Source organism: Megalobrama amblycephala, linkage group LG18 (assembly GCF_018812025.1).
Source record: "Megalobrama amblycephala isolate DHTTF-2021 linkage group LG18, ASM1881202v1, whole genome shotgun sequence".
NCBI classification, from domain to species: domain Eukaryota; kingdom Metazoa; phylum Chordata; class Actinopteri; order Cypriniformes; family Xenocyprididae; genus Megalobrama; species Megalobrama amblycephala.
In genome coordinates, this window is record NC_063061.1 from 10,846,535 (window position 1) to 10,863,918 (window position 17,384).

At 36.6% G+C, this 17,384-nt stretch overlaps 2 protein-coding genes across 2 annotated transcripts in view; one reads left to right on the plus strand and one right to left on the minus strand.

Moving 5' to 3' along the window:
- The window catches only part of wwc1 (WW and C2 domain containing 1), a 53,748-nt gene extending 45,530 nt beyond the window's left edge, over positions 1 to 8,218 (minus strand). The window contains 1 exon segment of the mRNA XM_048165871.1: positions 7,187 to 8,218. Within this exon segment, the coding sequence (XP_048021828.1) occupies positions 7,187 to 7,305 (119 nt within the window). The 5' untranslated portion in view covers positions 7,306 to 8,218.
- A 1,608-nt stretch (positions 8,219 to 9,826) lies between these two features.
- Positions 9,827 to 14,908, plus strand: arl10 (ADP-ribosylation factor-like 10). The gene is made up of 4 exons (XM_048165874.1): positions 9,827 to 10,098; positions 10,936 to 11,119; positions 13,231 to 13,406; positions 13,788 to 14,908. Exons 1-4 carry the CDS (start codon positions 9,961 to 9,963, stop codon positions 13,953 to 13,955), a joined length of 666 nt encoding a protein of 221 aa, XP_048021831.1. The 5' UTR covers positions 9,827 to 9,960; the 3' UTR covers positions 13,956 to 14,908.
- Positions 14,909 to 17,384: the final 2,476 nt, after the last annotated feature.

The following is a 17,384-nucleotide window of genomic DNA, read 5'->3' on the forward strand; positions in this document are numbered from 1 at the left end:
TCGATTCAAGACTTTCAAAGAGGGTGAAACTGAACTAGCTCCTTTTTCATGTTATGAATAATGAAACTGTGCTGAGAGACCCCCACTGGCCTGTTCTAAATTTAACTCAGAGAAAAGAAACTTCTGCAACGTAACAAAGACCACGGCTGCAGTGAAAATCACTCATCTTTTTCTCATCCCATAATTCTCCAGACTCATTGATGGCTCATCTGAATGGGTGTCATTAATCTCTGGGCTCAAGCCTGCATATCTGAGATCTTTAAATGCACAAGAGCCAAGGAAACTCAAAAGCCCAAAATCCCAATCCCAAAGCATGCTGTTGAGATTTGCGCATTAGAACGATTAGGTATGAACAGAATGAACATGGCGCAATGACCTGCTTTTTTTAAAATGATGTAAAACAAGAACTGCAGAAAGGCTTCAGAAAGATCTCCTGTTGTCTTCTTGAAGCTCTAGCAAACCTATGAAGTCAAAGACTCAGGGCCCATGGTCTAATGCAAAATGACAAAGCGCACAGCCGAGTGCAAACACAGGACATAGCTAAACGATGAGTCAGACACTTTCATTCAGCGCGCTCCATAAATTCCCCAAGTCATTTATGAGGCTCCAACTAGCAGCACAACCGCGCTCAAGGTCCGACAATAAAACTACACCCAGACGACGGCCAGTCTCCTATCAGAGAGAGCGTGATAACATTCCATTTACCTGAGCGCATGTTTTCAGCATGTCACACTGAGGCAAAACAAAACAGTTCCGCCCAGTGTGGTACATGTGGGCAGTCCACAGGAATGCTTTCTCTGCATTTATGTGGTTGGACCTTCATTAAGTATGCAACTTTACAAACACAAAAAAAAATATGAGACATCTGATAATTCTTGTTTTAATTGTAGCATCAGCAGAGAATCCAAAACTCTGACAGCACTATTGAACATGCTCTAATTTTTCTTTCTTTTTTCTTTCTTTTTTTACAAAATATATTATCAGCAACAATTTGAGTAAAAAGTCAAAATATGTACATGAAATTCACAATGTCTTAAGCCCTGTTTATACCTGGTATTATTTAGATGTGTTTTGGTTGATCGGATCACAAGTGGACAACACTAAATACAGGTGTAAATGGGGTCTAAAACATTTTGAGCTTGTCCACAGAGGTCCAGAGGTAGTCGAAAACGCATTCCAATCTGGATTGCTTTTGTAGTGGAAACGCTTTCGAATAGCCACTAAAGACTGCCTACTCTCTGCCTACTGACCTAATGCCTAAACATTATGGGAAGTGTGCTATCCAGACCAGATTTTAACTTTGTCGGCTGAAGAACCAAGCTTGGTTCAAAGACAAAAAATGTACCAAAACATACCAAACACAATGTTCTCTCACCATTCCTTATTTATACTAGGGCTGGGCGATATATATCGCATGCAATTGTCATTTAATAGACAGAGCCGTAGATCACTGACAAGCTACGCAATATCGAGTTCATTATCGAAGGCGATTCATCTGCGATAATGAATGCGATATTGCGCAGCTTGTCAGTGAACTTCGGCTCTGGCTATTAAATGCCGCTCCATTTGAAAGCAGGTGATGGCGATTTAGCGGTAATCAGGGAACCGGCTTTACTGACGAAATGCGCGTGACAGTCGCATTCGATATATCGCCCAGCCCTAATTTATACCACACAAAACACATCTGAATACCAGGTGTAAACAGGGCCTTGCCTGTTTGGTTTGCCCTCCTTTCACTCTGATAACAGTGCTTGAGCTGACATATAAAGGTCAAAACCTGATGATCCATGTTATTTGACCTTTGGTAATGACCTAGAAAAGTAGAATCTGATCAGGTACGCATGCATTGTAAAAATAAATGATGCACACCAGAAATCATGGAGGGAAGCGCTTTTGAATACCAACATTTTTGGGGACCGGTTCACAGGGACACGTTTACTTACTGGAGTAGGATTGTTCTTAATCTCTGGTAAGATAGCAATCACAATGATAAGTGGGTTCTTTAATTATTAGCGGAACAACGGATCGCAGTTAATCCATGATCTGTACGGATAAGGCCCAACGATTCGGCACACATGTGATTCGCAAATTAACTGCTAAGTTTAACCGTCATAGAGTGAAAGTTTATCATTTGGATGTGTTTTGTCTAGCCAATTAACACATTCAATTCACATTCGAAGAAGAGGCAAAAGTCGGGACTCGTGAGCTGTTATCTGCGTGCACAGCCTCAAACACCCAAAGTGCGTGCAAGCAGAGAGAGAGAGGCGCGTTTCAGACAGCGCAGGAACACCAAATTGATTCCTCTTTCACTTAAAGAGACACATACACACAAAATTATGTCAAAATACCTGTCTCGGCAAGTATTCTCTCAGTTATGTCATTAGCGGACAGTTGAGAAACGGATGTGTGTCAGTATTCAGTCTGTGCATTCAGTCTTAAAGTGACAGCAGCCTAATATTCTTGCTGTTGTCTGTCATTAATGTTAATTAAATAAAATTTAAAAACAAATCATCATCATCATCTACCATGTTCGAGAGAAAAGAAAATAGTGATGAGAGCAAAGTGTGAGTACCAAGCAACATCTCCAGGTTCTCTCTTGAGAACCAGACCAAAAAAAGTTATGTGCACCCCTGTATATATTCTACTTTTCTAGGTCATATATATGTCCTTTTCTGACTTTATTTCTAGTAACATTACATTATTATTATTATTATAAAGGCATAATAATATACTGTTCTTAAATATATTGTTACATTTTTTCCTAAATTTAGTCCTAAAACTTTATTTTTAGGTTTAAATAATAAAAATCAAAAAAATCAAAATGGAATAGATGTTTCAACGCTTTTGCATTCCCTCACAAAACTTTTGTGTTTCTGAGAAACTTTGAGTTTGCTCATATAAAAATTGAAATTTTTCCTCCCACCTTATGTTATTTCCATCACAAAAGTTTTAAAAGTGAACGAAAAAGCTTATAATTTTTTTTTTTTTTTCTCATTTATCACCATGTCCCTTTGCAGGCTCCATAATTTTGGACTACACTGTATAATTTTGTTTTGCTTTCTGTCTTTATTTATTATATTGTTATTATGATTATAAAAGCATAAAAATAATATATTTTGCTATATTATTTATTAGGGGTGTAACAATATATCGTGTCACAATATATCGCAATACAGAAATGCAACAATTTGTATCGTGGATAGTGACAATCTGTATTGCGTATAGTTACCCAAAATGAAAATTTTGTGAAAGTGAAAATGAAAGTTTTCAGAGTTTTAGTGTCAGTACTACATTAAACTACTATTTTGTCAAGATGATACTCTGTGACCATGTGCAGACTATGGGGCACGTTCTCTCATTTTACATGTACATACACACATTATACATTTACATTGACTTCAGGGATTTTGGGAAGCTATAGGTTGGGGCAAAATATGTGAGTTGTGTTATGTGTGGTTTGTGTAAACATGTAATTATTTGTGGTGAATGTGTTATGTTGCCTGTATCATGGTATCTTCCGTAGGCGGGGCCATGACTTTAAGATGGCCACCGGAACATTCAGTGGTGGGTGTGGTGAGACTGGCGTGAGCGTGGTCAGAGTACCGCCACTTTTAGTCTGTTTGGTGAACGTGTTTTGTATAATTTTATTTTTTTTTTTTGGGTTTATTTTTGGTTTGTAGCACTATTTTATGCATTGTGGGATTGATTTTTTTCTACTTATTTTGTAAAATAAAATCCTGCATCAAACGAACTTCCTGTTGTCCTGGTTACCTTGTCACCTCTAACCGCAAGGTTCATCCACAACATATATATAATATAATGTATAATATTTGTGGGTCCTCATAATGCCAAATGTCTTATGTTACCAGTAAAAAAGTGGCCTACATTATTTTATATTTGTCTAGTCAGTGACAAAGTGCAAGCATATTCATCTAAAATAATTCTGTATTTTCAGCTTCAGAATCATGAACATTTTTATTCTGGTGTCACTGTGCATTGGGTTACAGCACCAAGTCCAAGCCTATTCATTTCCACCCCCAATGTAAATCAAATGTAGCATTTTTTGTTAACCTTTTATCATATGTCTTGAGAGTATCGCAATAATATCGTATCGTGAGTTCAGTATCGTGATATGTATCGAATAGTGACATGAGGGTGTTGTTACATCCCAATTATTTACGTATATGACAGTAGTAGTACACAGATGTGATAAACAGAAAAGTATAGAGGTAAGAGAGAGAAGTGGAATCACAATTCCTTCACTTCCTCTCTGTGCTGAGCATGTGTAGTCCACTGCGCCACAGCTGATGTCACCACGCACAAAAACTACAGAAAATTACAGCCATAACAATCAGTGATCGGATTTCAATTACTGATATTTCAATTTGAACTTCTGGCTCCCTGTATATCTTGAACATTTGGATCCATTCTCAAGCAAAAAAAAAAATGAAACCTGGTTGTTTCAAAGATGACACAGCGGCCAGCCGTGAATAGAAGCACAGAAAACTAGGAACCAATTTAATATGTAAACAAACGGCATAATCTCGGTTTGGCAAAACACAAAGCTGATTTAGCCTGCAAGTGTTTCCATCTTTTTAAAACATAAAAAGTGATGTGATGTGCAACTACAACCAAAAAGCCAAACAGCTATACAAAAAGCAACTGCATGAAGGAGATCATTACTAATACCAACACTTTGATTACATGTAAATTACTCAAGCAAAACCCCTGATTTTCTAACAATCCCAGGCAGCACATTATTATTATTTAATGACTAGAGGGCAGGCAACACCTCGGCAGCTCTGTGCATTTGCCACAAGAACGCTGTCAAATGGGAGCTCATTACCAAGAAGAGCTACAAACATCAGAACACACTGTCAACTAACTGTTGCTCAGCAGTGGAGAACCAGCCGTCTGAGAGATGCATGCTGGGGGATGGGGGGAGGTGGGTCTGCTGACAGTTTTGGGTCAGGATTTGAAATATTTGTCATTTTTAATCAGCGCCTTTGATGCACCACACTGTGCAAGACAGACCAGCCGACCAGGCATGAGCGTGGAAACGTCTGTTATGCCTCGGCTTTTGTTTCCGTGCAGTTGCTCAACTCAGTGCTGTTGAGTTTTAGGGACCATTTTAGTACAAGCAAAATTAAATTGAAAAAAGAGTAGGGTTGACAAGCAAGCTTCAAGTCACCCAAAGTTCTGTCATCATTTATTGATTTATCTTAAATATTTCTTATTCATTATACATCAAAATTCCTGAAAGAAGTGTTTTCTGTTCACCAAGGGTGCATTTATTGTATCAAAAAATACACAAAAAACTGTTCAAAAAACAATTTAACAGAACTGTTTTCTATTTGAATTCGTTTTAAAATGTCATTTATTCCTGTGATGCCAAAGCTGAATTTTCAGCATCATTACTCCAATCTTCAGTCTTTCATGATGATGAAAACAGTTGAGCTACCTAATATTATTGTGGAAACATGATACTCTGCCATTACAAATTTGGTGTAAATAAACAAGTTAAGCATTACATAATAACCTGTATTAAAAAGTATTACAATTTCCACAAAAATACGATGCAGCAAAAAACAGTTTTCAACATTGACAGTAATCAGAAATAGTTTTGAGCGTATTAATTTCTGAAGGATCATGAGACACTGAAGACTGGAGTAATAATGCTGAAAATTCAACTTATATAATATACATCCAGTCAAACCGAAAATTTATTCAGACACCTTGTACATTTCATTCATTATTATAGTTCATCTACTAAAGTTTAAAAATATGGAAATAAAATATAACATCTCAGGGTTAAACTGTGTCAGAAAAAATTTATCTTAATTATGTCAGATAACACATAAGCAAAACACGGTCAGGTCAAAGTGTCTGAATAATTTATAATTATATCAATTTTAATAATTTTCTCAATTTTAGTGGTAGTCCACTGTATGAAGAATTTTTGGGTATATGTCAGTTTACTTTATTTTGCTATCCTCACTTAACGATAGTGTCCTGCACCCACTAGTAAAAAATACAAAAAATTATATCTAGTGTCTGAATAATTTTTGGTTTGACTGTATATTATAGCACAGTGTTTTATATATATATATATATATATATATATATATATATATATATATATATATATATATATATATATATATATATATATATATATATATATATATATGCCCTTATTACACCATTTTTATAAACCCAAAAATCCTAATGTTGTTCCAAACCTGTATACCTTACTTCTGTGAAACATAAATAAAGATATTTTAAAAAATATTTCAACTGTTTTTGTCCACAAGACTTTCAATGTATGTATAAAAAAAAGGAAAGAAAGAAAAATTAAAACACACATATACAGAAACATTTTTCAAAATATCTTCATTTGTATTCCAGAAGGAAGCCACTCTGGTTTAGAATGACATGAGGGCGAGTAAAAGATGACAGATTTTTTAATTTTTGGGTGAACTATCCCAATTCTTTGGCAAAAACGTAGCTCTTGTACCAAACGAACAAGTGCGGAATGTATCAAAAACTATTTGACCATTCTTGTTAAAGTTTGCATAGCTCGGGTGCACTTTGAACCCGTCATGCACCTTGACTCGCAGTGAAAGGGATTTGAGGGAATCAGCTGTGGGCTTCGCTCATGCTAAGGAATGTGTCCCAGGTACTTGTTTACAACTTTCTGCCATCTTGGTTTCCTGGCTACAAGCAAACCTGTTGCACCACACAAAGGGGAAAAATATGTGGTCTGATTGCTATCATATTTCCATTTTGTGCATGCTGTAAATAACTGAAAATCCAAAGGAGGAAAGGAAAAAAACACCCAGTGCACACATACCAAAACATACCAAACCTCTAATATAATCTTATGCATTCCTACACAGATTTTGTGTTAAAGTCCAAGGGGACTTAAGTGGTAAAGCTGGCACTGATCATGGGTTCCAGGATGAAACAAAGCCGTATTTGAACACTGAAATGGAACCTAAAATGCATCTATCCATTCATTTTTGTGCATTACTGCAAACTGAGCTGTATTACAAAACAAAGAGGATTTAAATATGAACACATTCACTGAATTACAGCAGTACACATGAGTAATGGACTCAGTATGGGTCTGTATACTGAGTAAGCAAGTATGCATTTCCTAGAACGTGCAGTACTCATCACGTACCTATCCCTTGGGTCAATCCAGCTGGTGGTTTGATTAATATGGTCTATATAATAGACCTTCCCGTCAAAATCTCGGGCCTCTTCCCAACCCTCTGGCAATGGTAACTCCTTCCTTGGCATGACCAACTAGTCTCCATGTAATTTTCTCTGTAAGTCTTCTAAATTGATTTGAAAGCAAACCATGTGTTGCTTTGCGTGGACTAGTCCAAAGAAGTTAAACTCAACGCATAAGGAAAGTGCCATTAATTAACCACTGACAGAGTTTTATTCCATATGATCCATGACACGTGTTCCAATATTCCAGTTCAGTTCGTGCAGCCTATATTGAGCATTGTTTTCACAAGCAAATGATGTTAAATGAATGGATGAGGGTGTGATGCTCTGAATCTCGTAACTTTGCCGCAGGAATTGCGCTTTTATGGTGAGAAACTCCTCGTTTTTTGTGCATTCTCAGTCAAGCACGCACTACATCAATCGTTCAATCATCTTTTCTCGCGGAGCTTGATGGATGGTTAACTTGCGCGAAACGTCAAAAAACTTTCAAAGGTCGTGCGCGAGTTTTCCTCCAAGAAAAGAAGTCAATGGGCAGTTTTAAAGTCCACAAAATTCCCTCCGAACAGAAAACTAGCAACCGAGTTAATTTCCCAGTATTATCCACGAATATTTGAGCGAGTATAGAGGGTTTTTTCGCTCAGTGTCTGCCCACCATGTTTTAGCGACAACTGTGCTAGCCTGTTAGCCCAAAAGCTCGTTGTATGGGCAACGCAAACAGTTAGTTATTCCACGCAAACGTATTCCGTATCTTCTCGTTTTGTCGATGCATTCATATCACCTCCGGTGCATTTTGGCAAATTCTTTGAAAAGTAGCGCGTTTCTTTCTCATTTGTTTCCAAATGTTGTCTTTTCCTTTAAGTGGCTGTGTGCGGTTCTCCCCCGTAGTCAAGCTCGGTCGCTATGCTGCGGTTGGAATGGATTACGTCATACAGGTGATGGCCGTAGCCCTTCTAGTAGCGGGGCACACTCAGATTAATCATTACAGAAACCGAGACATGTTTTTATATTTTCGTATGTTATAAAAGTCCTCCTATTTATTAAAGGGATAGTTCGCCCAAAAATGAAAATTCTGTCATTTACTCACCCTCAAGTTGTTCCAAACCTCGCCACCTTCGAATTATAAGGTTCTAATCTATCTGCATTCTGAGCAATATTGAGCTTCAAAGATTTTGCATTCCGTTCTCCTTTGTAGATAGACCTTTTTGTTTTCTACAAAAAAAAAAAAGTCCCAAAATGTACACAACCTAAAAAAAAAAAATTGTCACAGAATAAGAATATGTGAACTCAATTTCGACAAAAATGTCAGATCAAAAAGTTGATGGACCCCATTGACTCCCATAGTATTTCTTTCATACTATGGAAGTATGAACTGTTTGGTTACCCATATTCTTCAAAATATATATTTTTTGTGTGTTCAGCAGAAGAAAGAAATTAATATATGTTTGGAACAACATGAGGGTAATGACAGTAAGTGATGACAATTTTCATTTTTGGGTGAACTATCCCTTTAAGTGTGGCCTCTTTTGGGGACATTTATCACATGATCTGGAATTAAGGATCTGATCAATCTTCAAGTGAATTTTTCATGATAATGATGTGTGATGGTAAAAACATTTTATCACTTTCTGCGGGGTTAATTTCGAATTTCTAAAAAATAAGAATTGTGTTGTTTTTGAATTACTAAATTCAACCTCTTAAAATGTTATAATTCATCAAATAAAATAAAAACAAAATAAATAAAAATATAAAATAAAATTTTTGACTCAAAACTTTCTCTAACATGCTTGTTGGGAATCTAATGATGGCAGTATTGGGGACAGTGATTATTTGTTATAATTTGCACATAAATACAAAGCTAATAGAAAATCTGCTTTTAAAAATCTAGAAGTATACATTCTCACTTATTTTGACACTATTTATTATAAAAAGAAAGATGGAGAAAAGAAAATAGCACAAAAGTATACCAATTAAAGAGGCACAATATAAAAGTTGTCATAATTTATCATCTGATAGGCTACACGGAATTTAGGATGATTTGTTTTTCATTTTAAACATCTTTGAAACAGAAAAGTTCACTTAACTAAATAATCAATGCAAAACAAAGGAACCAAAGTAAAACCAGAAGTTTGCACAAATACAGCCAGAGATGTGCAACTTCATTTGCAGTCGTGAACTGTTTTGTGCATGTTAATCTCTACCAAGAACAATTCATGTCAACCCATAATACTGTCAACACAAGTTCCCCAAATTTCAACTAAACGACGCCCTCTAACGGCGAGTAGGAGAAAAAATTACACATTACATTAGTTTGAACGAATTTTTTTTTCGTTTTTTCTTTCGTAATTTCTTCTGTCTCTTTGTTAGTTTTTGTATTTTTTTTTTTTCTAAACCAAAAATATGTTTCAAAAGGCTATGCACCATAGTTTCAGTGTCACACACACACACACACACACACACACACACACCACGTTACAACATAATTTATAATAGACAGCAGATCTGTTAAGTTGAACTGTACGTTTTTTTATTACCTTATAAAACCATGTAACCATCCTTCATTTGTAATCTCAAGACATGATGGTTTCTCCGCCCCTCATCTGTCACCCGCTGGAGAGAAACTGGGCGCGTGCTTTTCAAAACAAGCCGGGGCGGATCACGTGCACTGGAGAGCAAAAGCAGCAGCTCGCGCTCTGATCACAGCATTTCGCTTCAGGTGCGCTCATGGTTGTACTGCGTCATATCTCCGTGGCGTGCAGCGCCGCGATGGCTGCGGTCGGGACCGCGCTGTTTATCGCACTCAATCTCTTTTATAAAAGACGAGTATGGACACCAGAGTCAGACTACTACACGTTCCGAGAGGTTAGTATGAAACGAAAGAAATAGTTCCTCTTTTTGTGATACCGCTTATCGTGCGTGACTGAGACAATCATCAAGGGAACTCTCAGTTAACTGAACTGAACTGTACGCACTTCGTACTGTATGTCTCATATGCAGTTGGATTATATTTTGAGAAATCACTATCTAGATGGGAAAAAGTAATTCTGTTGGTTGTTTTTTATCTTTACTTTCTATTTATTTGTAATGCTTTTTAATATTTATCACTAAAAGTTCAATACCCAGCTGCATACAAGAACAAAAAACTATTTTTAAACGAATTATTGCTTAATATAATATAATATAATATATATATATATATATATATATATATATATGGTATTTAGATGAGTATACAGCCTACATAGTTCCCAAGGTCATGGAAAACTTGAAAATATCAGAATTTACATTTCATAATATCATAGTGTTACCAAGCCTGGATCATTGAGAATATACAGTTGTAAATGCAAAGACACATTTGTATGTGCCACAAAAAAACAGTATGTTAACATTTGCTGTAGAGTGCTTCTTGAAGATGAAAGCCAAAATGTATATTGTTGTTATTGTTAAAAACAGGCATAAACCTGTTTTTTTTTCTCTCTGTAACAGCAACAGAATAGACAAAGTAACAGAAACGGGGTCACTCTGTCTTTTATTACACAACTAAAACCCTAATTAATGATGGCAAGACTTTGACTATTTGCAGAAATTGCATAATTAATTCCTGCATCATGCGCTAAAATCCCAGTAAAAACAGACTCTAAATCCAGTCCTGCTGTATTGCTCATTTCACTTCTCTTCCATTAATGTGTGTATATTTAGGAGGAGGAGGAGGAGGAGGAGCGCAGTGAGAAGCAGGTGCTTGTTCTTGGGTTGGATGGCGCTGGTAAGAGCAGTGTTCTGCAGAGGTTGAGTGGAGCTGGCTACAGGACGGGCTGCCGGCCCACACGCGGCTTCAACTTCATCAGCCTACACACACCTGCATGCCAGCTGGACTTCCTCGAAAGTACGGATTAGTGCCCTTTTCTCATATTCACCTGCATACCTTTGTGAAAAAGAAGTACGCTTTAACATACTAGTATTTATAAGTTCAAACTGAATGTAATGTTTTCAGACACTTAATTGCATGATATTTATGAAGCATGATTAAATGATGGTTAAATTTAAATTGCAATTGCAATTAGCTGAAATTAAGAGTGCTTTTTTGACCCACTTAATTTGGACTTAAGTACATTTCAGCCAAATGCAAGTTTGCAAGTAACACAAATTAAGATATTTTAGTTGAAATCCGATGGCTCAGTGAGACCTCCATAGGGAGCAATGACACTTCCTCTCTCAAGATCCATAAAGGTACTAAAAACATGTTTAAATCAGTTCATGTGAGCACAGTGGTTCAATATTAATATTATAAAGCAACGAGAATATTTTTGGTGCATCAAAAAAAACAAAATAACGACTTATTTAGTGATGGCCGATTTCAAAACACTGCTTCATGAAGCATCGGAGCATAAATGAATCAGTGTATCGAATCATGATTCAGATTGCGTCAAACTGCCAACAGCTGAAATCACGTGACTTTGGCGCTCCGAACAGCAGATTTGATACACTGATTAATTTATGATCCGATGCTTCCTGAAGCATTGTTTTGAAATCGGCCATCACTAAATAAGTCATTATTTTGTTTTTTTTTGGCGCACCAAAAATATTCTCGTTGCTTTATAATATTAATATTGAACCACTGTACTCACATGAACCGATTTAAATATGTTTTTAGTACATTAATGGATCTTGAGAGAGGAAATGTCATTGCTCCCTATGGAGGCCTCACGGAGCCATCGGATTTCAACTAAAATATCTTAATTTGTGTTCCGAAGATTAACGAAGGCAGTTTGAACGGCATGAGGGTAAGTAATAAATGACAGAATTTTCATTTTTGGGTGAATTAACCCTTTAAAATAATAAGGACAGAAAACTAATAAAAAATAGCAGTCACAGCAGCAATCGTTTTCCCCTCCGCCATGTTTAAAGTTTATGGTATCCCAACTCGGGAACTTGAGTATCAAAATAAGTGTACTTCTTTAAAGCAGAACAAAAGATTATTAAAATTATTACAAAGTGCACTTTTTAAAAGTGTACTTAAATGTTTCAAGAAACTCAGTCATAAACAATTAAAGGTGGGGTAAGCCATAATTCGAAAACGCTGTTGGACATTGTTTATATTTGAAATCAACCCAAACAAACCCACCCCTCTCTTCATTGCTCCACCTCAAACACTCACCCTCCAATCCGAACCACCCTGCTCCGAGTCAGTCTCGAACCCCGATCGCTGCTGGAAGGTGAGGGGAGTGCACTAACAATGACGCTAAACACCGCGTTCACTAGTGACTGTCAGTGCGCAGTGGAACGTACAGTACACAAGTGTAAATACAAACAAGAGTTTGTTGTTAGTCACCAACAGCACAGCAGCTCCAGACAATCAATGACACTCAAACCCAGTGTTACTCACGTGTGAAGCGGAATCAATGCTGCCTCTGCTTCTGTTTTCAGGCCTTCCCACTTAGCTCTCTCCAGTGCTGGAAAGCTTTTCTAATGTTAACGCAGATCCTAAAGCGCTTGCCCTGTCATAAACATTCATTCCAGTGATATTGTTTTGAGCTCTTTTGTATTGTGTCTCATCTCTATTTCTGCAGTCTTTCTTCAAATCTCCCTCTTGCTCATTCTCTCTCCTCGACCGTCATACGCCCCCTAATGCTGATTGGCTGCATGTTTGTTGTTGGTGTCGATCCGACTAACTTCCAAACAGTGTTTTTGAAATATGGCTTACCCCACATTTAAGTGGCTTTTTATTTTTATTAATAGTATATTTGCATGTAGTTTTAAAAAAAATATATACTTAAGATTTGAAATACAATACAAGTGCACATTCAATACAATTAAGTGCACTTTTTCACACGAGTATGTTCATATTACTCATGAGGTATACTTTAATTCTTGCTCTCAAAGTGATAATGACTCAGTTATTGCTTTATCAGCCATTTCATATTTCCAAAAAGCCTGTTCATCTGTTTATGGCAGTAATAACACATTACAATTAATTCAATCGCCTTTTCCCATCAGTTGGAGGTGGAGAAGACTTGCGAATGTACTGGATGGATTACCTAAGGAAAACACACATCTTGGTGTACGTGGTGGACTCCTCTGATAGAGGCCGGCTCCCTCAGGCCAAAGACGAGCTCCATCGATTACTGAAAGCACACACTGATCTTCCAGTGGTGGTCTTGGGAAACAAACAGGTGACCAAAAGCCCCAGTTCATGGTTGAACTTTAACCCTGTTTAGTGTCGGAAAGGCTTCATATTGATTTCCACTGCGTTTGTGTTTTGTTTTGTTTTAGTTAAGTGGAAAGTTCACCCTATTTTGAAGAAATTGTTTTTGCACATACAATAAAAGGGGTCCAAAACAGCATTGGACCCTGTTGACCTCATTTTTTTAAAAAAAAAATGAAAAAAAGCCACCGAGACATTGTCAAAATATGTTTTTGTTTTCGGCAGAAGGAAGGCATACAGGTTTGGATTTAGATTTTTGGGTGAACTATACCCTTAATAGAGTACTAAACTCCCTGGTTTTTATTTCACTGTGAATCTTGGTTAAAATGCTTTTTATTCCCTCATCCAGGATAAGCCTGATGCTGTTAGCGTCCCGGAGCTGCGTGAGGCTCTTTCCTTGAGCTCAGTGGAGGATCAGAGGAAGCTCTTCCTGCTGGCTGCTCAGTCGGGATCTGACGGATTAAGCAGAACCTGCAGCCTCCAAAAGTTCCAGGAACTGCTTCTGACATTGGTGTGACTGGTTGGCACTGCGGTGCCAGAGAGGACTGGCAAAGGGATCTTTTGTAATGGGAGCATTCCATGTATGGTTTTCATCCTCGAATCCTGCGAGGAGTAAGGAACTTTTACGTCAGGATAACACTACTGTTGTAACGGTTACAGTGTACAATATCTTACTTTGCATTAATATGATTATATCCAGCATTTCAAAGAGTGTATTACATATTATGTTTTATCTCTGCATGTGGAGTCATATTTCCAATAACAAACTTATATATCGCTGACAAGTTCTCCTGCTTGCAACAGGATGTATTTAGTGTGAAAATTAAGCCTGTTTTAAGGGCAATTACAAATGTTCCTCATTTGTAAATATACACACACGCACACACATTTTTACAAATGAAGAATAGTTGAAATATATATAATTGTCTGATTTAAAAATTCATTTAAAAATATGCTTATATTTCAGGACAGGGATGTTTTTTTGTATTATTGATATGATCATTTAGGACATGTCCGTAATTATCATGACAATAATGTCACAGTGCAAAAACATTCAATATTTATTTTCTTTATGAGAAGTCTAATCTTTCTTTGGATTTTGGAGTGAAATCGGGACATTCCATGAGTGATTAACCCAACTAATCCTTGAGCGCTTTATTTTGCCTCCAGCATGCCAGACTGTGTAGTTGATAGTGGATACCTCAGATAATTCTCTTTTCATAACTGTGATTTAGGCTTCAAATAGAGATGTTGTTTTGAAGTTGTACAGCTGTTTAAAAATAAGGCCTCTTCACTGTGAAATCAATTCAGTCTGGTTATGCGAGTGCTTTGAATTAGCATCACAAGAGCTAGTGCAACTATATGAAGAGTTTCTTGAAAAATACAGCTTATTTACACCATATTAACTGCAAATTACATTGGCTACAGATGAAATGCCACTATGTAATAAATGTCAGTTTTGCAATGCAATGCTTTGGAGTGTATTTTTAGTCTTGTGAGGATTCTGTAATGCTGATTTGTAATCAGAACTCTTATACATCTGAAAATCCTGAAAAACAACCGTGTGGCCAATGATAACTTTTATAACAGTTGGTCGAGATTTTTATTTTATCTCATTCGCAACCACTCATGCTCTTTTTATTCAGTATGCATCATGTGACATCTCTAAGATACAGTGATGAAGCAACAGCAGTGTCTACAGGAGCACTACTGCAGTGCAAACATGTACAAACCTCTGTAATTGTTCTGTATTAAAGGAATGCTTAATATAAGTTGACAACTCTATTAATGGCATTTTTGGCATAATATTGAATACTGCAGAAAATAATTGACATCAGATAAAAAAAATACCTTTAAAAAATAATGTGACTATATTTAAAACATTATTTACTATTTATCCTAATGTTTTTTTTTTATTAATTTTGCGGTTACATTTGCCATTGCTCGGCGGAACTTAGCGGATGAAATCCAGTAATTTCAATAGGAATCTGTGTGATGTGGAAATTTTGCACAAGGACGAAACATTTCAAACAAGACTGTTGCAACTTCCAATAGTTTTGCGGTTTTCACACAAATTAGCTTTTTCTTGACCAACAGAGTGCTGCTTTGTTTGAAAGTGACTTGTCGTGCATCGCTGACAGTGGACACTGGACAATGAACCTTTTTTGCTAGTGACATTTTGCTAATGTGACCGCGCCTTTAGTGTTTTTGTGATTACAACAACAAAAAAATACAAATGGAGCAATGGAGTATCATGGTTTCCACAAAAACATGGAAGCAGCACAACTGTTTTCAACATTAATGAGAAGAAATGTTACTTGAGTAGCAAATCAACATATTAGAATAATCTTTGAAGGATCATGTGACACTAGCTATGTTTCCATGCAAATTTTGGGATATGGCATAAAAAACACTGAATGGAAATTGCGGATCACCTCAAATCATCTCAAATGTTTTAGTTTTTCTGAAATACATGAGCCAAAGGCTGCATCCAAAATTGCATACTTCCCTACTGTATAGTAGGTGAAAAACAGTATGTGACAATAGTATGCCCGAATTCACAGTACAGTGATATTCAACAGTGATTTGATCTGCCTGCATTGACACCATTGTATGCGAACTGAACTGAGCTGGACGATGACATCACTGTTTACTCCAGTGCTGATATAGATAAATTAACTGAATTAATAACTATTGATTCTTACATCGGAATGAATCAATACTGAATTTACTTAAGATGGATATTATTTACTGGATATTATAAATTATTTACCAGTTATCAATGTAAAGCTGTTTTGACACAATCTGCATTGTAAAAAGCGCTATATAAATAAAGGTGACTTGACTTGACTACTCATAAAAGAGTAGGCAAAAAGTACCTGGATGACTTACTACTTCCGGCAAGATTGTGAAGTGTGCATACAGTGGGCACTTTACTTTCCCGTGAGGCCACGGGAGATGTATGGTCACATGATAATGACAACATGGTAAATATAATACGCCCAGATTACATTCATACGACACATTAATACATAGAACGTAATATTTTAGCAGTTGTGAAGTAATTACTTATTCAAAATAAGTACCTACTCAAGAGAGTATGCAATTTCAGACACAGCCATTGTCTGTCATCAGAATGATTTGGTATAATGACCATCCATAAGTGTCTCAAATGACTGCGTTCACAAACATCAGGCATCCAAACGCAATTAGATAACATAACAGCATTTGTTGCAATTCATCTGTGTGCTTTATGACATAGGAAAAAAGAGCCACAGTAGATTCCCTGACCTTACATTTTTTATTACAGACATTTTCTGACCATTTCACAGGAATTGATGAGTTAGTTCTCTTAAACACTTGGAAACTCTACTCTCACAAGTTCACGCGTACATATAATTCAAGAATAAAAGTTATGCGTATTTGGCGTGCTGTCCAGGGTGAGGGCTCCAAGCTCAGAATATTGGCCCGAACACAGAGTACTACCCCCAGTGTGGTAAAAATAGATAGAACTAGCAGTGAGGCGATAGGGTGGAGGAGAGACGCTGATAAACTCTCAGAAGAACAGAGGTAAGTCTGCTGTATTTATACCTCTTGTTATTGGTTGAGTTGATTAACTGAATGCTCTCCACCTGTGCTAATCAGGTTAATTATCTGAACTTGCTCCTCCCGAATCTTGTTAATAAAACATCATTTATTCCCAAATATTTTATGCGACATTCCAATCTTGTACACAAGTTAAATTCACACTTTTGGATGGAAACATAGTTACTGAAGACTGGAGTAATGATGCTGAAAATTCAACACAGGAATAAATTACATTTTACAATGTATTAAAGGTTTAGTTCACCCAAAAATGAAATTTCTGTCATTAAGTACTCACCCTCATGTCATCCCAAACCTGCAAAAATGAAACAAAAATAACGACTTTATTCAACAAATTCAC